The sequence below is a fragment of the Musa acuminata genome, chromosome BXJ3-1 (genome assembly GCF_036884655.1).
Source record: "Musa acuminata AAA Group cultivar baxijiao chromosome BXJ3-1, Cavendish_Baxijiao_AAA, whole genome shotgun sequence".
NCBI lineage: Eukaryota > Viridiplantae > Streptophyta > Magnoliopsida > Zingiberales > Musaceae > Musa > Musa acuminata.
The window spans coordinates 2,213,487-2,234,961 of NC_088349.1; the positions used below are offsets into that span (position 1 = coordinate 2,213,487).

Genomic DNA, 21,475 nt, shown 5'->3' on the forward strand with positions numbered 1-21,475 from the left:
AACATAAACATCAACATCTAAAACATTTTCCCCACATGAACATGCACATTTAAAACGTTTTCGACCCTTTGATTACTAGTCAACGTCAAACTAAATCTCTCCTCTCGGTCCCTTCCGAAGCAGAGTCTTACTTTGACGAGATCGACTTCCACAACGATATCAACGGTGGTGATGCGATAAAAGAGACTCGACCATTTGATTGACCGAAGAGCCAATTATTAAGGTGATTCTCCTGATCGCGACATCCCATCCCTTCATTGGAAAATTCTACGGCTGAGATTGATTATAACGTCTTGCTCGCCGCCCTGGGTTTCGGCACAGTGGAGCCTCCTCGAATGGCGAATTATCATCCAATCAAACCATCGGGTACGGCGGTGGGTAAATTTCGAGGGCAAAAATTGAAAATGGGTCAGAGAGTAAATACTACGTGGAACCTTAAGAACCGTTTGATAGATAGGTTTGGAAGAGACAATGGAAGCGATCGTATCGTCTCGAAATCGAGCTGTTGCCTATCGGTGGAAGTCCAGTTTCGGTTTGCCTACTTCGCAGTCGGTGAATTTGGTTGACGGAGTGCCGATCGGGTCGGGGTCGGGATCGGGATCGGGATTCGTGCCTCTCGTGCTATTCTTTTCCTTTGGGTAATTCTGCGTTGTCTCCGATCATCTGAATCCATTTGATCACGGTCTGAAACATTCTTGAGAAGTTCGTCTGGTTGGGGTTGGAATCAACGGGGAATCGTCATGGCGCGGAAGATGCTGATTGATGGAGAGCTCGGCCAGACCATAGAAGAAGAGAAACAGTATGATTTCGACATCTTTGTCATCGGGGCTGGAAGCGGCGGCGTTCGCGCTTCTCGGACTTCTGCTTCCTTTGGAGCCAAGGTCAGGGATTACGACTCTTTTTGCTTCCCTTTTCTTTTTCTTCATTGCAAAAATCTTTACTTTGTATCTTTTGTGCGTTTGGGGAATGATTTATCTCAAGAGAGTTTTACAATCGACGGTTTGGCTGGTCTTTTGTCTGTATGATCGTGTAAACTAACATATAGTATGTGAATGATGATTTGTTAGCTTAGAGAGAGATCCCAGCTTTGGATAGCTGTAACCAGTGTGTTGTGGGCACGGTCCAATTATAGCAAAAAATTATTATCTGTTTTGCTTCTGTTGGTTTGCTTTTGTTAATTTCGATATTTACTTCGTGGTCTGTGCTTCAAAGTGGGATTGCTACTCGGCTATTGGAGGAGATTATTCTTTGGGAAGTAAATCTATTGACTTTGCACATACATTTATTTGATTTCAAGTCTTCAGTTTATTTGACCTGTTTGATACGATTTGGTTCATTAGTTCAGACTTCTTCTGGGTAGGTTAGTAGTTGATTTGAATTTTCACCTGCCTGCTTGTAAAATCATGATGCAGGTTGCCATTTGTGAGCTTCCTTTTCATCCCATCAGCTCGGAAGTCATTGGAGGAATTGGTGGAACGTAAGTTTGATTTTTGCTCCTGCTTTCATTTGTTTGGTTTTAGTATAGAAACTCTAGTGATCTTTTGTCTGTTCCGATATATAAACTTTGGTTCCTTCTTTTGTGGTTTTGATATAGAAACACACACGTGTTTGGTTTTGATACAGAAACTCCAGTGATTTTCTGTCAGTTGCGTGTGCCTTTGGTTTATAGAATCTTTGTGTTCTATAGTCCTATCCATAGCTTATGCTTGCTAGAACTGTTCTATTTTTTCCTTTTTGATAGGAAGGTTTTGGAAACTAAGAAATTGCACTTTCTGCTCATAATTCATATGATTTTCAGGTGTGTTATACGTGGATGTGTCCCTAAAAAGATTCTGGTTTATGGTGCACAGTTTAGAGGTGAATTTGAGGTATGATCTTGGCCACATATTTAAACTGCTCTAATTTTACCCAATATTATGCTATTCAGCAAATTCTGGCTTGTGAGATGTGACTGCAAGCATATCCTATATCTCTGCTCCCTGGCAGTAATTCGAATAGGAAGCTGCTTCAGGGATTTCTGACACCTATGTTCTTTGTATTCTATCCATAAATGTACACATGCTCCCAACTATTTTCATCACTTTATTTTCTGGTTACTGTTAACGGTTGCTGTTTATATTGTCTGCTGGTTTAGGTTTCTCTAGTCCCGAACTCCTGATGCACTATGGGATAAAAATATTTTTGGACCATTTGGCACAAGCATATGATCTTTTGTGTGAAAAAAAGATGACTGATTGGTGCTCATAGAATTTCACCATTATTGAAAAATTTAGGGAATCATATGTAATTTTCTTCCATGGGTGAATTGTTCTGTGGTTTATTTGATTTGCTAGATTATCAGTGTATGGATCATTCCCAAATCATCAACAAATTAGATGAACTATTTGTGAATGTCATAGATAGATTTGTATGTCACAATTAAAGTTACAATTTCAGTATTCATGTTTCCCATTTGTTATTGTACTTCAATATTTATTATTTGCAGTTTTCACAAATATTTACTGAATTAACATTTTTTTCCACACAATAAAAAAAATTGACTGTGCTAACCTGATGCTGGATGTGAAGTTTGTGATAATGGTTCTTGCGATCGATTGAGACCATTTCAAGGGTGCTTTAGTGCACAACGCTCACATCATTTGGGTCTCGGTCTAGGAAAAGTTAATATATGCAGCCTTATTTTTATAAGTAGAGACTATATTTGTTACTCTAATTCTATTCATGTTGATTGCAAAGGAGCAAATTTACCCCAACTCCCAAGGCACATCAACTAATTGGCCATTATCAGTTCCTTAAATATTTTTTGGCCTAAATTTATTGAACCCTGGTAATATTTGGGAAAGAACCATCATTTATCTTATGATTTGAGTGTAGGGTGTAACATTTTTGTTATTTATATGCTACTTGTTTTAATCCTTATACCATGTTCTATAGCATGAGTTCTACACTTGTATATTATTGAATCTGCTGTCTCTTGTGTTTGATCAAAAATGCAATTGGTCTCTGTGTTGATGTGTTGATTTCTTAGAGGTTATGCTTTTTAGGTGATGAACTGCTCTTTTTTAGGCTTGTTTGACAGGTATGCCATGTATGCCATGTAATGTTTGTCTTTGTTTCTAATTTCTTCAATGTTGCAGAATGGTTAGATATGTTAATGTGAGATTTCTTTGTATGGTTGGGATATTGGATTTGGGAGACTGGTTGTAGGCTGCTCTAGTCTCGGTTGTTATGTGTCTATAATCGTTGCCTTGACTACAGGATATTGTTGTATTTTCCTGCAAATTGTCTAGATTATCATGAATAATTTTGACATTAGTTATGTTATGCCTTTGTCTTTTTCTGGGCATGGCCACAGTGATATCTTTTCTGGCACACCTCTTTGTTTTTGTCTTCTTTTTTTTTGAGTGGGTGTTTTCATTGCTTGATCCTTCTTCACATAATTAAAATTTGAAGGCTAAGTTTTGGTAAAGCTTTTGCTATGTCCTTGGTTCTCCATAAGATAAACAACAACAATTTGTTATAGGTGCAGAGGCTTAACGAAGCACTATCTTCTAATACGTGTCATGTATTATTGTAGTCATGGTCATGATTGTTTTTTTGGCATGTCCTGTTTCCTGCAGCTTTTATAATGTGCTTTTTATTTTCTTGGGGAACAATGGGTTTGCCTGCTAGCTATGTGTACCTTTCTTATGGAGGATTTAACAGAAAGGTAGAAGAAGTTATTTGGAATTGAATCGTGTTTGCGGTGTCTTGATGCATATGTTTGGAGTAGATTTTTGCAAACTAGTTTCTTTTTCTTTCTTTTCCTCCAGCACTGGCTTCTAAAGTGGTTCTTTAAAAGGATATTGCGACATTTTTTGTTTAAATTTAATTTCTGTTAGTGGGGTGCTGCATTATATATGTGATGCCCGATTTATGCTTTTGGTCTTAAATTTCAGAATATACTGACTCTCGAGGAGGAAATGGGAAGAAAAATGTTTTGTTTATATGCACAGCTGCAGATGGTGAAAACAAATACACCAAAACTAGTTTATTATGTACATGAAATCCTTCTAGGATGACTGATAATTTTGGTTTTCATTGTTCTGCAATCAAGGATCTTGCAATATATGACGGTTATACTTTCATGTTCTCTATTTTCACCTTCTGATGGAAATTCATTATTTACCTTTTCGGACCACAGTATATGATTTTCGATGCTTAACATGTCAAGGTGGCCTTTGCTTTACAGGATTGTAGAAATTTTGGGTGGGAGCTCAGTGATCAAGTTGACTTTAATTGGAAAAAACTTTTGCACAATAAGGTCAGAATAAAAAACTTGACTGATGCTCTTATTATTTTGCTTCCATTCTCTGTTCGCCTCCCATTAGGTAGGGATAGTCTATGCATGCAGTCCAAGGTTTTAGGATTATTTTGGATCTATATCCAGCTTTATATCTATTAATAGAGTCAATGGTCCATGCATTATTTTTTCATGGGCTTCAGGAGTCTTTATCATCAATTTGATAGGGCTGGTTGATTACAGCTCGAGTCAGGACAGAAGTCAGAGATGGAACAGAACTGGCTGATCGGTTCCTTGAGTATCTTTTTTGTTTGCCCATTATTAACTGGGTTACTAAATAATGATATGAAAGCATTTAGTTCTGGACCATACTGGTCAATATGATGTAGTATTCACCTGTCCAAGTATCCACACTGAAAAATATAAGTCGGTACCATTACAATAGCTTTTATTTTAATTTTTTTAATATCTTTACCATAGTTTGTCATTTCAGTTTGTATCGATGTATCGACTGGCCATTGGTACAATATGTACCGACATACCGACACATGATACGATAGGGCATACCAGTATGTACTGCCCATACTAGGCGATATGTCACGGTATGACAAACTTTGATCTTTACTTGAATGATACCGGGTGGTATTAGTCAGTATTACGCCCTGGTGTACTGGTACCATTCCAGTCTGGTAGGTTACTGAAATGGGTGAACTTTGAAACCTTGCTTAGATGCTTCTGTTCTGGAATAGTTTTAGTAGTTTTATAGAATTTTCAATGTTTCATAAGGAATAATACTGTAATAGGAATGCCAGTTTTGTGGTTTATTTTGAGAATACAACAGAACTTTTTATCCTCTTTCTATATGCCACTTCTATTTTCCCTTTTTTTTAAGGCAACACTGATTTCTCCTCTTCTCTGTATTTCTTTGTATTATTAATATCTGCTGTCCATGATGTACACTCACTACATTTACAATTTCAAATTAATGGTTTAACCTTCAGATAGCTAATCTACATTAATATCTCTTTAAATTAACATTGGCTAAAGGAAGCTATGAATCCTCTTTTGCATGTATGTATGTGGTTTGCACCCTTTGGCCACAACATGATGTGTAAGTAACCATGAACTAATTTCACAAATAGAATTGACCTTACAAATTTGAATTTACTGTGCATAGGTGTGCATTATCATTTCGAATCTTGGCATACAGTGTCAAGTGAGACGGTGTTCATCCATGCCACTTTGTCATCTTTGTGCATGAATTTCATACCAATGAGTATGATTGTAACCCTTGATCGTGGTTTTATCCAGATGCATGAATTCTGAAGTAGCTTTTTACTTCATCTAGAATTTGGAAAATAATGTAAAATAGCTTGTAACAATTAATTGGTATTTGGATTTTCACCAGAATGGCAGATTTCATAAGAGTCAATAACTAAGCTTCTATAGCCTTGAAATTATGTTTTTCTTGTATGTAAACCTGTCCGGACAATGACTCATCTTCTTGTTACCAATGGAATTCTGTGGCCATCTTCAATGCAGTTAATGGCTTAGATCAAACTGCATGTGGTGCCATTTCTATAGCATTTGCCTGTGGCACTTTGCAACATGACCTCAGAAGTTTGTACTACATTAAAGTTATTTGAAACTCTATTTTTCTGAAGTTTTATTTGTGGTTCTTTATGGATTGTCAACAACGAAGAAAGACTAGGTTGCATGTACCTCTCATATGTATTATGCTATCTGCAACATGGCACTTTGTTAATGACTTAATGTTATTTTCATTTGTGGACTTTTTCATATGTCCCAGTCCCACTAGGTGCTGGCTTGTAACATCAATAGCTACACATTCATTCTATTGTGGACTTTGACATACTTTTTTGAATCCTGTCAATTTGATGAACTTTCTCCCTTTACTGCTGAAGTTTGCTTAACGTAATTCACATATGGTTTGATGATATGACCTGCATGTTATCCTGTACTGATAGTTCTGTTTCATCACTAAACTATCTCTGATGTTCGTGTGTAGATTCAACTGGTTATGGCTCCTTGGAGACCAAAATATTTGTTAAATAGACTTGAACATTATATTGTAATCATCTTAATTAAGGACTTACTGATCTCTTCTGTGATTGACATACAGACACAGGAAATCACTCGGTTAAATGGAATATACAAGAGGTTATTATCAAATGCTGGTGTAACAATGTTTGAAGGAGAGGGCAAGCTGATAGATGCTCATTTAGTAGAAGTGACGCAGGTGGATGGTACAACGAAGCAGTATTCAGCAAAGCATATATTGATTGCCACTGGTAGTCGTGCTCAGCGTGTAAATATTCCAGGAAAGGTTTGTCTCGTTATATCTTTGTTTTTGACAAAATTGTAACATATAATTTTTTTAATAGGTACTTGCGCTATAAATAGTCCAGTCTGATATCTAAATCATTAAATTTTCTTTATCTGCATGTGGTTAATGTCTGATGTTATTGTTTACTTCTCCTTGTATGAATATAAACAGCTTTTAATGAATGTGAGTCATGAGCATGCCATGTGTTTCAAGATTAGTGCTATTAAGATTTTCATAATGATAATTTTTTTATCATAGGCACAATCCAGAGTTTAACATAGCCAAAAATTTCTTTTACAATTTGCATTGATGTGATCTTTGATATTAAAGTCTACATCCTAACTTATATGACTGCTGGTCCTCTTGCATGATATGTTCATACTAGTCATCTTGGAGATGGTATTGAATTGTAGCTCACTCTTTATACTGATGTAGTTTACATTTGCATACCTGCTGCTTAACTAAAGTTACTAAACAATTTATTATACACATGGATATACTTTGCATTATTCCAGCCTAAAAACAGTAACTGGTAGTTCAGGATTGTAGATTTTATCATTAATTGAATTATGAAGCACCCTGAGTGCTTAAAAAATGAAAAAGAAATTTGTGGCTTCTTACCTATACATAAAATTCACCAAAATGGATATACCATTGATGTTTGGTAGAGTATATCCTGACTTAAATATTAAAATTTAGATGTTTGGTAGAGTATATCCTAACTTAAACATCAAAAATTAGATGGTTGGTTTTATAATATAAGGGACTGAACTTGAGTAGGACATGTCTCTACTTTGGAAATGAAAATTTTCTGAGGTTTATTACATATGCAGAATGGTAATTCTCCTGACCCTTAAAGTTTAAAATTCTATGGTATAATATAGATTCAACTATGGGAACTATGGCAGATGTGCCTCTCAACTTTAAATTATGCCGATTGATTGGTAATCACTTGATGCAATTTTCAAGAGACAAGGACATATGGCTTTTAGTTTTTTAGCGTTTTAAGGGTTGTACAGAGTCTACAGACATTTTGACATTGTCGATGACTCGATTCTCAATACTCTAATTCTGTAGTTGAGCTCCTTTGCTTTGTGGATTTGCAAGTTTTGATGCCTATATATTTCTTGTTTCTACATTTTTTGGGTATGTGTTTGCATAAACAGAAGAACTGTAGAGAGGATGAAATTAAATATTTTAGGATAATGATATGTAAAATCTATCAAAACCTTTTCATGATTTTCACTCCTAGCAAATTTTGTGTCACAAGGTGATTAAAGCTAAACAAAAAATGTAGTCGAGGAAATTGGTGTCAATTGTATAGGATCGTGTTAATGAGTTTGGTGTTACTAGAGTCAACTGTGCCAATTACTCATCCATTGGCCACATGTAGCTTTACTTCACAACAGCTATTTGAGGCTGGCCATGTGCATCCTTTCCCATCATTGAGCTCTGTGTAATGTGTCATATTTAACTAAATCTTAGTGCATATAAATATCTTTTTATTCTATTGTTTCTAGTAAAGCCTATTCTAGTCTCCCTCTACCTCTCCATGCACCATTAAGTCTTCAACTCTAAATTGTACATCTACCATATTACCGATGACTGTTTTTAGTTCAGCTCATGGGAAGAGTCCTGAAAATGTTTCTTATATTAGAAAAAGAAATGTCCAAATGTTCTTGAAAATTCTTATTCCCGTTGGACCATTTATTTAGTATACATTAAATTCATGGATTCCTCTTCTTTATCAAATTTATTAAATGTTGGTTAATTGTACATGATTCATGGTCACATGATTCATATCGTTGTCTGTTCAGTCACTTTAAATGCCATATCTGAAAATGTGATCGGATTTGGAAAATATTTTTTATAAAGTAGATGCCAAGTTCCTCCTGTATGCCTTCTGGTATGTTAAGATAATGTGAGCCACATTATCTGCTTTCAGTCGATTCTAAACTGCTTTCAGTTGTCGCTGATCTTTTTGCCATGAAGTTGTTTCTGTGACATTTGATAATTGTACATGGTATTAGTCCTTCAAAATATATTTTGAGCATGTAAGTTTAATATGATTGTTTTATAGGAGATAAAATGTAGGATAAGGGATTTGTTAGTTTACTCGAGCCCTTATAGGTTTTTATTCTTTGCTGACATGCCCTACTTTTTATATTTGCATATCAGGAATTGGCTATTACTTCTGATGAGGCATTAAGCCTAGATGAGTTACCAAAACGTGCCGTGATACTTGGTGGAGGGTATGTGGATATGCCCCACAATATTCATTTTATGCATAAAGCAAATATTTTTGTGTACATGTTGTTTTTTCCTAACTCGATCTTATCTGTTTCAGATATATTGCTGTTGAATTTGCTTCTATATGGCGAGGCTTGGGTGCAGAAGTAGACTTATTTTACCGCAAGGAATTGCCTTTAAGGTGTCATTTACTTATATACCTATTCTGGCCATTTATCTAATATCTTCTCTTTCAAGGAGATTTAACCTTTGTTGTTTCTGAAGAAAGAACTAAATATTACTTGAAGCATACCCTTTTCAGCACTAAAGAAGAAAATTTTAAAGATATGCTTTTAATAGGCTGTCGTCATTCATCACTTCTTCATAAAATGTTTGTACAGTCTCATTAAACTGTACCGAAGACAAACTACTTGTAGTTTTAGGCTCTAAAACTATTCAGTTTTTTGAGACAAATTATTGCAGAACACCAGCATATTTGGGCACATCTGGAGGTGGTCCTTCATTTCTTGTTTGTTAGAAAACCCTAAAAGTACTATATATTGTTTGTATTAACATCTAAAAACAACATTCCTGTTCAATTTTCTTCTTTGCTTTAGAAAACACATTGCATAAATGCCACAAATTGTTAATTTTGATTTTTTTATTATCTTTGAGCTATTAAAAATTTAAATGTTCTCCAAAAGCTGGATGATAGATCATCCTATTTGGTTAAACAATTTCTAGACACATTCATTTGTTCTTTCTGTATGACAAACAAACATCTATTTTCTAAAATGTCTAAGTACTTGATGTAAAGTTCTTAATATTTCTTCTTCTTTGTGCTATATCTAAATTAATGTCTCATTCTTTCTTGTGATCTTGTAGTGTGTAACTGTTTCTGTTTGATCCTCTTTTTTGCAGGGGTTTTGATGATGAAATGCGAGCTGTTGTTGCAAAAAACCTTGAAGGAAGGGGCATAAGATTGCACCCAGGAACAAATTTATCTGAGGTTTAGTTAACCTAAGGAATATTTATTAGTTTGGTCTTACAGTATTACAATTTCACCCTTCTGTTCTTTCACTCTAAAGCTGTTCAACTCTCACCATTTCATATTAGTTGCGGAATGGTGAAGATGGCATAAGAGTTCTGACTGACCATGGAGATGAAATTACTGCAGATGTTGTCTTATTTGCAACAGGTAAGAAACTGTTCCATTCTTATTGTGTTTAATTGGCATTCATAATCATATCTATATGTTCTAGGGTTCAGAAACATGACAGCTTTTTTTGATATGGTTTTCAAATTAAAGAGATTGTTCTAAACTTTGCTTAAGGTAAATGTCAAACAGCAATTTGGAAACTTCACCCTCTACTGAAACTCTTTGGACTTCTAAAATTTTATCTGTATGATCGGAATACTTTCTATTTTCACGAAAAAAAGCATGCTTAAGCCTATAGTACATTAGGAACTCAGTTATTTGCATCAGTGTAGACTTTTAGTTTGCAACAATGTTCTGAAACATTTTTTCTACCAGTTCAGTTAGGCATATCATGTGAAGAATTATGACTTGAGTTGTATCCATCATGTAGAAGTAATGCATGTGCATCTTTTCATTCTCTCATTCTTCTTTCGGAGACTACCAGCTTATGGATTAGATGGTGATTTGATCCTTAAATGTGGATAATGTTAAGATTCAATAGAGTAGCTGTGGTGGTGTGCGAGGATGCTAACTTATACACTTGATGCACATAGAATAAGGTTGGTTACACATCTATGATAGCCATACTCTGAAATTGTGCTTTTATTTTTGTTATATGCATATTATGTCATCAGTTTATGCACACAAATTATTATGGTGCTTAGGTTTACTCAATTTCTGTTTTCCATAATTTACATAATATGATCTTGCAGATAATTTGACATCTTAGCTTGCTCAGTGAGCCACTGACCATCTGGGGTAATGTTTGAAGCTTCAAAAGGAAGTAATTATCATATAATATTCATTTTGACCTGAATAATGATTAAGGATCTGTATGGTGAAAGTCATGATATCGTTAAATGCTGGAAGGACCAATTATGTCCCTTTTAGAACTAACCTTCACATAGAATGTCAGCATAGTAAATCAACAAAATGAAAGTGATGTTATTGAAAGGCACTAGTGAATGGAACAGTGTAATGAATTCGAGTGCTGGGTCTGAAATTAGAGATAACATTGGTAATTTATATAATTAGCAATTTATAAGCAGGGGTTGATATTGTATTGTGTCTTGGTTTCCTTATTCTCTTTCACGGGCAATGTTAGTGATATAATCAAGTCCTTTTCTTTGTCACTCATATCTTCTAAGGTTTGATAAGCATAGTGTTGCACCTGATCCAGACAGAACTAGGATTCTGAATATCCTTCAGCCATGTTTGATGAAAGATGCTTTTCCTTTTTCTTTGGCATAGCATGACTGAAATGCATATCATTGTGGCCATATCCTACTGATGTCTTATTGGGAAATGCAGGTCGGCTTCCAAACACAAAAAGGTTGAATTTGCAGGCTGTTGGTGTTGAGGTTGATAAAACTGGAGCTATCAAGGTTACTTGCTTTTCAATGCTTTTTTGCCATCTACACTTATTCTTACTATACAATGACATAAAAGACATGTTTGATTGTTTTTTGTTTTCAAAGTGAAGTGTTGGTTTTGGATCCTTAAATTAGCTACTATTAAAATGTGTTCTTTTAAGTTTCTTGTTTGCATAACTTGCATTTTGTGGGACCATGCCTGCAATGACAGTATAACCAGAAGGATGTAGATCCTTCACATTTTCGCTAATTGTTGTCATCTTCTGTCGTCGTTTCTAGGTAGATGAATATTCTCGCACGACAGTTCCCAACATATGGGCTGTTGGTGATGTTACAAACCGGATGAATCTGACTCCTGTGGCATTAATGGAAGGAACTTGCTTTTCCGTAAGTGGATTATCTATTCTTATATACATTATTACCAATTTTTATCATCTGTTCCATACATGGATTGTTTCTTCTTATAGCTACCATTACTGATCTTGCAGAAGATTGGCTGTAGCAATTACTGATATGTAGTTATTGTTGCAGAAAACTGTTTTTGGTGGACAGCCAACTAAACCTGATTACATTAGCATACCCTGTGCTGTGTTTTGGTAAGTCTGTTCCTTGAGCATTACTTCTTTGAAGTCAGTACCTTCTAATTTGGGATGATTACAGTTGCATGTGATATTACTCCAAAACTTTTCGATGTTCTGCGACCTTTGCTTTTTCTATCTTTGCTAATGACTTATAAATTTGGAATCTCTATGGTTGTTTTTTCTCACCAAATCTCCCCAGTGCAACTCATCTTTCCGTATTTGCTTATTTTTTTATTTATTTTTATCTGTTATCACTGAACTGCAACATACGTGCAAAGTACTTGACCTTTTTAGAATATGTAATTTTAAAGGCATTAATTTAACATTAATGCCTGTGAAAATCATCAAATTAGTCATTTGTTTCAATATCTTGTGTTTATGTTTGAAGAACCTGGGTTTGTAAATAGTTATTAATATGATATATTACTGAACGATGCTTGGGAGAAGCTTAGTTTTACTTGAATATTGATTTTTTTATATGTTGTTTGTATTGACATCATAGAAAATTAATAAAAGTCTTCATTTAATGTAGCTTCTTGCTATCTTCTCAAGATAATTGACACACTATGTTATATACCATGATGAATATGTCAAAGATGTGGTAATGAATCTTAGAATTTGACTGTAGAACAAGGGGATTGACATCCACCTTAAATTGCTTAAGAGAGAACATCATGTTTCAAGGAAATTCATGCTCTGTTTTTTGGGAAGACCTTAAGAGAAGAAGGATAAAGATTGTGTTCAACTGAAAAAACAGACTTATTACAATCAAAGAACATCGTCATACTAAAACATCATAGAATCTGACTATGCTAATTATTTTTTCATGCCTTATAATATTTTTCACTATTATTTATTGTTGTAGCTATCATCTGCATGTCCTTTGAACATCCATTGATCTTGAATAGGAAACAGTAAGAGAGTAAAAATCAGTTATTTAGGTTCACTGGTAGAACTAAGGCAGTTAGTCGATAGCTGGCCTCGTAAGGCAGAGATGATGGTAAAATAAGTCTAAGGTGGGTGACAGCAGAGGCAGAAGCAGAAGTCATGTTAGGGGAACTTAGGATATTTTTGTCAGAATTTGAGTGGACTAGGAGGTGGAGGCTAAGGTAGGGGATGGATGACCTTTGTTAATTTAGGGCAGCAACTGAAAGTGTGGTACTATGATGCAAGGAGATGAGACAGCAAGCCAGCAATGATTAGTGTCGTATTGATGTATACTGAATTTTGGCTAGAAAGTTATCAGCTTGTGTATATTCACTTTGCACTCTAGCAAATTAAGCTCTAACACGAGCTACAACCGCTTAATCTATGTCCAATTAGATTGAATTGCATCATCTCAGACCATTATCGTGGTTGTAGTTTTAGTGGCTTGGACACTTGCAGCTAACCACACCACAATAGACCTTGGTATCCACAGCTGAGCTATATACCTCCCAGCCAAATAAACCCATCAGCTGCATTTGGTTCACAATTATGGAGGGTTCAGTTGGTGATATATTGGTTTAACCTGAATTGACCTGGTTAAAGAAGTTTAATCTTGAGAAGTCAGGATAAGAAAACCCATCTAAACGGTAGGCTAAAGTTATTCCCATCCTCTTTGCTAATTTATATAACTCATCCTTTAGCAACTGAAACAAAAAAGAAGAGAGGGTTGCAGTTAGTTTACCAGGTTGACGTTCGAACCTTGATAAAACCCTAATCAAACAGTGTTAGTGTTGACTTTGCATGTTACTTCAACCAAGCTGCATCCACTAATCTCATCATAAATGGTATCAGCTCTTCATTTTCACATGATACTGTTAATTGATTAGGCCACTTTTTGGGATTGTATATTGCTTCCATGCCACTACAGTTTTTTGGTCTATGCTTTTGCAATGAGTTCACTTATAGCACTGCTATATATTTTTGTTTTCACATTGTACTATTTTAAAGATAAATCTGATTAAATTTATTGTTATTCAAGGGGCTGTGTGACTTATCTTTTCTCAGTTTTCTGATGTAAGTTTTGACATAATGCATTATGCTTGTTTGTTAGCATTCCACCACTTTCAGTAGTAGGTCTCAGCGAGCAGCAGGCTCTGGAACAAGCAAAAAGTGATATTCTCGTTTACACATCTTCGTTTAATCCTATGAAGAACACTATCTCTGGGTCAGTGCAGTCTCTTTTTGTTCTCAAAATAGATAAAATTTCCAGTTTATAATATGGTGTTCCAACAATCTGATCATGGTATCTCAATGTTCATTTCTTTGCATGGTTTTCATTAATAACCTATGAAATATATGAGCTGATAGTACTAAACCGCAGCGGTTGCCATGGAGTAATGTGAAGAAATACTGTGTTTTAGGAATCTGTATATTCGTTTTTTTCATGAATGTGCATGCTTGTCATGGTCTGATTGTTGTGACCCAGTTTGTGGGCAAAACTTATCTGTTATTTTATCCTAGTGCCAGTCTCATTTAGTTTTTCTTATGTTTCATGTTTCAGAAGGCAAGAAAAGACAGTCATGAAGCTCATCGTTGATTCTGAGACTGATAAAGTACTTGGTGCATCCATGTGTGGACCAGATGCACCTGAAATTATGCAGGTATGTCTAACCAAGCATAACCTGTGTTATTGATATAAAGAATCTGCACATAATCATATGAAAAATTTCTGCTGAAGTTGTTCCATTTTTTTTACAAAAATTACAGAGGTTTGTCTTAAACCTTCATATTCAATGATGATCTTAAACCTTTATATCATTTTTGCATTATTTTCACTAATAATATGAGTTCTTTTGGTTGCTATTGACAGGGTCTTGCAGTCGCACTCAAATGTGGAGCAACTAAGGCACAATTTGATAGCACAGTAAGTCAAAATTTCAGTCCTTTTCATAAAAGTTACCCATATATTAAATCCAACTTCTACTCTGACCGAAGGCATGGAGCTTTTACCACCAGTTCCATGTCATCATTCATAAATGAATAATCAATCTTTGATCAATCCAGTTGTTAACCAGAAGCAGCAACTGTTTGGTTTCCACATTAGACACTTAATAGAACTTCCAGGTTTCCAGAGAAACATTTTACATTTGTGACGTTGGCCTTGCCTTTTTAGATAAATATTTGAGTGAGATTTTGATGAAAAGAGTTGAGATGCAGCAGAACAATATACTAGTTATATGCATATGTTGACATATGTTATATAACCTGAATGCTATGGTTGTTATGTCAGGTGGGAATCCATCCTTCAGCTGCTGAAGAGTTTGTAACCATGCGGTCCATCACGAGACGCGTCGCAGCTGGAGCTAAACCATAGGCAAATTTCTAACTGGAAGCATGAATTATCAAATGAAAAATAAAGCATGGTATGATTCAATGCAGCCACTTTGTTGTCCTTCAAGAAAACCTTGCTAGAATTCTTCTCATATTTTTGTTTGGATCTCAATATGTGAAATAAGATTGCATTGTTGAACTCTGCTAATGATGACATCCACACGATTCACATTCATGTTTCCAAGTATTGTTGATGCTTCGGTCTCAACATTCCACCTGGGAAAGTTCATGGTTGTTGTTTGGACTCTACCTTCAAAATATTATGTAATATTCTCCATTCCATTTGAACCTATAAAGACTAAATATTATATATCAAAACAGATGTTGCAGTGCTATGGCCACGATATATCTTCTTCATGACAAGAATTAAAATATTATAGTCATACTTATTGGTAGAGTTTATATTATAGTCATACTTATTAGACAACAATTGTGTCACATAAAATATCTGTTTTTTTATTTTTTTGCATATCATTTGAATCGAAATTAATAAAAATTATGTTTTTAAATCCTTTTTAAATATAACATTGGATACATATTTTTATGTAAATCTAAATAATATAAATCAGTAGTAAATGTTTGTAACATAACAAATAATAATTTGAATCATATATCCCTTAAAAAATTAGATTTGCCACACATGTTATTAGGGTTAGCCACCACTAATTAATCACTCTTATTACGATATTATATTTCAATCCTTTTACTCTTGTAATAGGCCTTTCCTTCTCTTCTACTCTTGAAAAAAGTAATTTGTCGAGAGCCTAAATGAGGTAAAAATCAAAGTTGGAAACACAACTTTGGAAGAGAAAGAAAACGGCAAATTTTCCTTCAATAAAAAGAGCAAAAACACCACCAGCACTTTGAATGCCCAACAATACCATGTTTGGCTGTCAACCCAGACGAAATATTTACTCCCCTCCTGCTTCCTTCCTTCCTTCCTTCCTTCCTTCATACACACATATCCCATATGCATATAAAATCCATTCAAATTGCATGTTCTTATTCACTTGGTGGAGGGTACCGCTGCGGTTGGGCTCATAAATGCGTCCTCAAACCGGATCAAATGGGACGCCCTGTGGATGCCTCGAATTAATCTCCGGCGCAGTTCATTAAAGGGAGGTGCATCAGATGCGGGCCACAGCAATCGATTTGGATCGAGAGTTCGAGCGGATGCGCCGAGACTTGCGTCTCATCAGATGCCGAGACTTAATCGCTTTGCCTGCCACAATAAATGGAGCCTTTAATCTGCCAAGATAAAAGAGGGGCATGCGAGTGAAGTACGCCGGTAAAGTTGTGGAGTCAAAAAATAGCATCCGAGACTTGGTCGCCATTGCCACAGTGATTTACTTAGGGTTACTGTTCTCTTACCCTCGCAAGCACATGGCCGTTCAGTTCGTGCAGTGGTCGGTGTTTGTGCCGTCCGTGACGAAACAGAGCCGTGGCAGGGAACGATGGCCCTTTCCAGTTCATTTCAGAGAGCAGTGGATGCTGGACGAGGTTGGGTGCATCTGTCCTCCCATACCAATCGTCTCTCTCATTCATGATCTTTAATTCATTGGTGGTGGAGGGTCCGAATCGTCTTAGATTCTAATCAGACAGATTGTCTGATGATGATGATGATGCAACTCCATTTACTTAGTACAAATTCGCATAGTTAAATAGAATGTGCTTGATTAATTATCCGAGATTGATGGTTTTAGATTCTAATTGTCAACGTTTATGGCTATCGAGTAGCATTGATAGTTTGATGGTGTACCTTTCTTTTAATTTCGACCTAAAAACTTTCGATTCGATCCTATGGTCTGACGATGAAAAATATATTTATCTGGTTAGCACAAGAAGGACAAGATGCACATCAACCCAATCTAAAATGCTAGAAAAAAATTCTAGCTATATTGTAAAATATTCTTTATATACTCAAAGATTAATCCGAGAAAAACTCAAGAAAAAATCAACGAGAAATTGTGAAAAGTAGAGTAGGGAGCACCGATATAAATAAGGACAACTTGTTATGATTGAACTAATTAAGGTGGAACCAAAAGCTTACAATGTAGACTTTGATCATGAAGGTATGGATTCTGATGACGATATTGGACCTATCATACATGCAGTGCATACATTAGCCGACTACTCTAATCTTTAATCTATGAAAGTTGGAGAAACTTTGGAATATCAACATGTTACAGTTTTGATTGATATTGGTAGCACTAATAATTTTATGAATAGTAAGGTTATCGATTGATTGGCTTACCATATTGAAGACTATAACAAATTTAAAGTAACGATCGTTAATGGATAAATTTTAACCTATGATAGCAAGTGCCCAAAGATTAAGTTGACTTTGCAAGGTCAAAGAGTTGCTTGTGGACTTCTTTTTGCTACCCTTGGAAGACTCACAAGTGGTGCTTGGAATTGAATAACTATCAATTCTGGGTGATATTTTATGAAAAAATTTTAAACTAATTATGAAGTTTTTTATTAATGGAAAGTAGGTGATCCTAAAGAGAAGACGTGGAAGTAAGGTCACAACTGCCACTAGCCATCAGATGGAGAGGGTTTTTCAGAAGACTGCAACACTAAAAGGCTAATCTATTGCTTACACTATCAAGAAGTGAAGATCGTACTTACTCGATTAACGGGTTGTGATGTGTCGTAGATACCTTGTGACTAAAGTGTTGAAAGAGAATCTCCTTAAGTTTGATGCTACTCAAGGCTGATTTGAAGATGGAGAAATTGTTAGGACCCTTTTATTTTCTGAGCTTTTGAATAATATTTATTGAGTCTATTTAGTTTAGTTAGAGTCGGGTAGAGGTTTATTTAATATTTATTTATAAATAGTGATGTAATTGTTTCCTTTCGGTAGACAATGAAATATTATTCAGTCTTTTGACAAACCCTAAGAGGCTGATCCCCTTGAAGTGATCATTCTCTTTTCTCCATTTTCTTCCATGATAAAACCCTAGGGTCATGTCAACGAGGTATGTACCAATCAATAATAATGGAAATCTGATTGTTACTGACCTATACTAATCAGATTTCGATTGTTACCTATCAAGGCTAAGATTGCCCTATTTCAAACAATTAATTTGACTATTTGAATAATAGAAGAAAAAAAAAATAAATCCTCTCTCAACCCATTTCACTCTCTTAATCCAGTTAGATTGCTCGTGGAACTAGAGATACCCAACCGTCATGGTCGTCCGTCAATCATACAAAAACAAAGGCAAAGGGGAAGATAGTGACATCAGTCGCACGTTAAGTAGTTGATGGTCTCGTTTATACAATTTGAGGGTGGTGCATGGATCGAGGAATAATATTTTATACGTATCATCCAAGATTTAAATCATAGAACTCGACGAGATATTAGTAAGTTTATATACAAAAGAGGAAGGAAAAGACAACGAATGATTTTGAGCAGATGTGACAAAGCATATATGATGTAGATATAAAGCGAAGCTATCATATTCACAATCATCGTATTATAAATTTTTTTATAACCAATAGTAGTATAATAATAATTAGTCATTCTTCTCAGAGAAATAGCATGATGATCGATCTTTTGATACGAAGTTATAGATTAGTGGTGAAAGTAGAAGTTTTGACGTTCTCTATGCTCCGCACAAATATTTAACTCAATTGTCCTTACTTAAGGAGCTACCTCGGGCACATAAGGTTTAGGACAATCAAACTATGACCATCACTATAGAGATATATCAATGACATACAATATATTAGTATAATATATTATGAGATTAATTTCAGGATTGGGTCCGATAAACATATCAAATTGATATACATATACATAAGACCAAAGACAATGATTTACCATTATTGAATTTCATTATTTTCTTTTTTTTTAAAACCATCTATATCTATCAATTAATTACTTGATTCATTTGAGACTTAAAATTTAAGTTATTTAAAAATTTTAATTAATTCTTTATAAATAATTCAATATTAACTGAACGACTATTTGAAACATATCATAGAATTACTTTTTAAAATTAAAAAAGATGTCACTATTCTTTGCTAATTTAGATTATTTTTATTAAAATTATACTAAATTTTATTTATTTTTAACTTAAAAATTATAATTTTTTATTTTAAAAAAAATAAAATATTTTCAATAATTTTACCGTATCGTCAAGACACCCTATCATACTGACATACGATATAGCTCGGTATCTCGATACCATATTAATAATCTATTAATACATTGATACAAAACAGTAAAGTGAACGTTGGATTCTAACTATTACCGACATTTCCCATTTTCCATTACCTTGCGAGTTCAAATCCTCCTCTTGAAACTTTTTACACCACAATCAACCATACTTTGGATTCTTTTTATGTAAATTTTGAAAGTACCCAAGTATTGTTAGCTCCGCTTTCATAATCTATCACTTGATAAAACATATGAATCCAATTATAAATGTTTTATTGTTCATGAATCGCTTGCAATTAAATTCATGCATGCTATTTATCTCAAACAAAATGACATCCCTTAATGGCCTACCTACCACAGATATATAATTTGAGGCAACCATTTGACTTAGGGATGACAAATCTAAACTGGAAACCCTTCAACAACTGAATTATTATCTGATTTATTGCGGTACCATTAGAGAGGCTTCCATTAAAGGTTCAAATTTTAGGGCCCTTGATGTGATGTGCAGCTCAGCTCCCCCTCATTGTTGTTGTTGACTACAGATGAACACCCAAGTTTCAAACAGGTGGGCCATTTTCCATTTAATGAGAATTAATGTGCATGAGGCAGGAATAGTACCAAGCTTTCAGAATTTATGTTTATATTTATATGACTACAATAAATATTGTGTCCTAGCTTGGGTCCATAAATATCTTTATATAAGAGTACTCATGCTTGCTAATTTCCCGCTTTGTGCCTTATACATGATAAAAACATGTTTAAGTATAATTTATACTCCCAAAAAAAATATTTATTTATGTGCTTGCATTGTTGCCAACTAATGCATATTCTGCTACAGCTTTAAATGCTAATCCACATTAATTTCAGAGTGCGCTATTTTGAATGATACCATGTTGTATGTCTTTTACCATGTTCAGTCATACCACATCAATAAATGCTACTTGGTGTTGCTACAATTGAGCTTCCAGTCTATCTCTACAAGTAACTCAAACCTTGATCACTTAGAGCGGGAAGAATGATATTGAATTGGATTGATATTTCTAATCATGCATCTATATAAGTGGAGTTGCTTTCTTGACTCCAATCCATATTAATTTTGAACCATACCATATGCATAAATAAATCTCACTCCAACTTTGATTCCTTGGTTTTTTTCTTCTTGTTTTTGCTTGAATTCATATTAATTTTGAAAAACTAATTTGGATCGTATTATGTGTTTTACCATATTTAATCAGATCCATGAATATAAATGAATCTAATTAATATTTTGATTCGTGTAGAGGTCCATAGTATACGATCTTCCTTTAACGAGCAAAGATTATTTCTGTGACTCGAATCCAGATCATTTAGATCTGAAAAGGACAATGATTCGCCTTCCATTTGTATCATCGTCATCATGCATCGAATGCCAAACTAATTCAGCACCACACTCGAATCCAGATCACCTGTTGCTTGTTGTTGTTACCTTTGGCTCGTCAAGAATTCACTGTCCCACGAGTGCTACTCTCAGTTGATTTCAAGTAACGAGAGGGGTGTGTGTCCGAGTATTACTTACCATTACCATCAGGTTATATTCTCTGCCTGCGTAGTAGCACAGCATTGGGGTGGGTTGAAGAAGGTGAGTGAGATCCACTAACTCAGATGGGTGTAAAGATGTAATGTCTGGTGTTGCCAAATGGGTGTAAAGATGTAATGGACGGGGCTGTGAAAGCATCGAGGACATGCACATGCCATTGAATTCAAGAGGTGGGGGGGTGTCCTCTTCCTTCCAGGTTGGTCCATTATAGCATGACACTGTTGGTTCTGATGCCAGAGACAAGCCATGAATGAATCCAGCGAAACACTAACGATGGTGTGTGTGTGTGTGATAACACTCTTCTCTCTCTCTCTCTCTCTCTCTCTCTCTCTCTCTCTCTCTCTCTCCTTCATTCATCACTGTAGGCAGGCAGGCAGGCAGGCAATGGCAGATTATGAAG

General features: G+C 35.1%; 1 protein-coding gene across 1 annotated transcript; it reads left to right on the forward strand.

Annotated features, from left to right (window-relative positions):
* Positions 1–486: 486 nt before the first annotated feature.
* LOC135629564 (glutathione reductase, cytosolic-like) lies at positions 487–15,503 on the forward strand. Its single transcript, XM_065137104.1, has 16 exons — positions 487–881; positions 1,413–1,477; positions 1,799–1,868; positions 4,232–4,303; positions 6,426–6,629; positions 8,808–8,881; positions 8,977–9,060; positions 9,780–9,867; positions 9,975–10,056; positions 11,368–11,441; positions 11,709–11,816; positions 11,961–12,025; positions 14,049–14,162; positions 14,499–14,598; positions 14,808–14,861; positions 15,228–15,503. Exons 1-16 carry the CDS (start codon positions 741–743, stop codon positions 15,309–15,311), a joined length of 1,479 nt encoding a protein of 492 aa, XP_064993176.1. The 5' UTR covers positions 487–740; the 3' UTR covers positions 15,312–15,503.
* Positions 15,504–21,475: the final 5,972 nt, after the last annotated feature.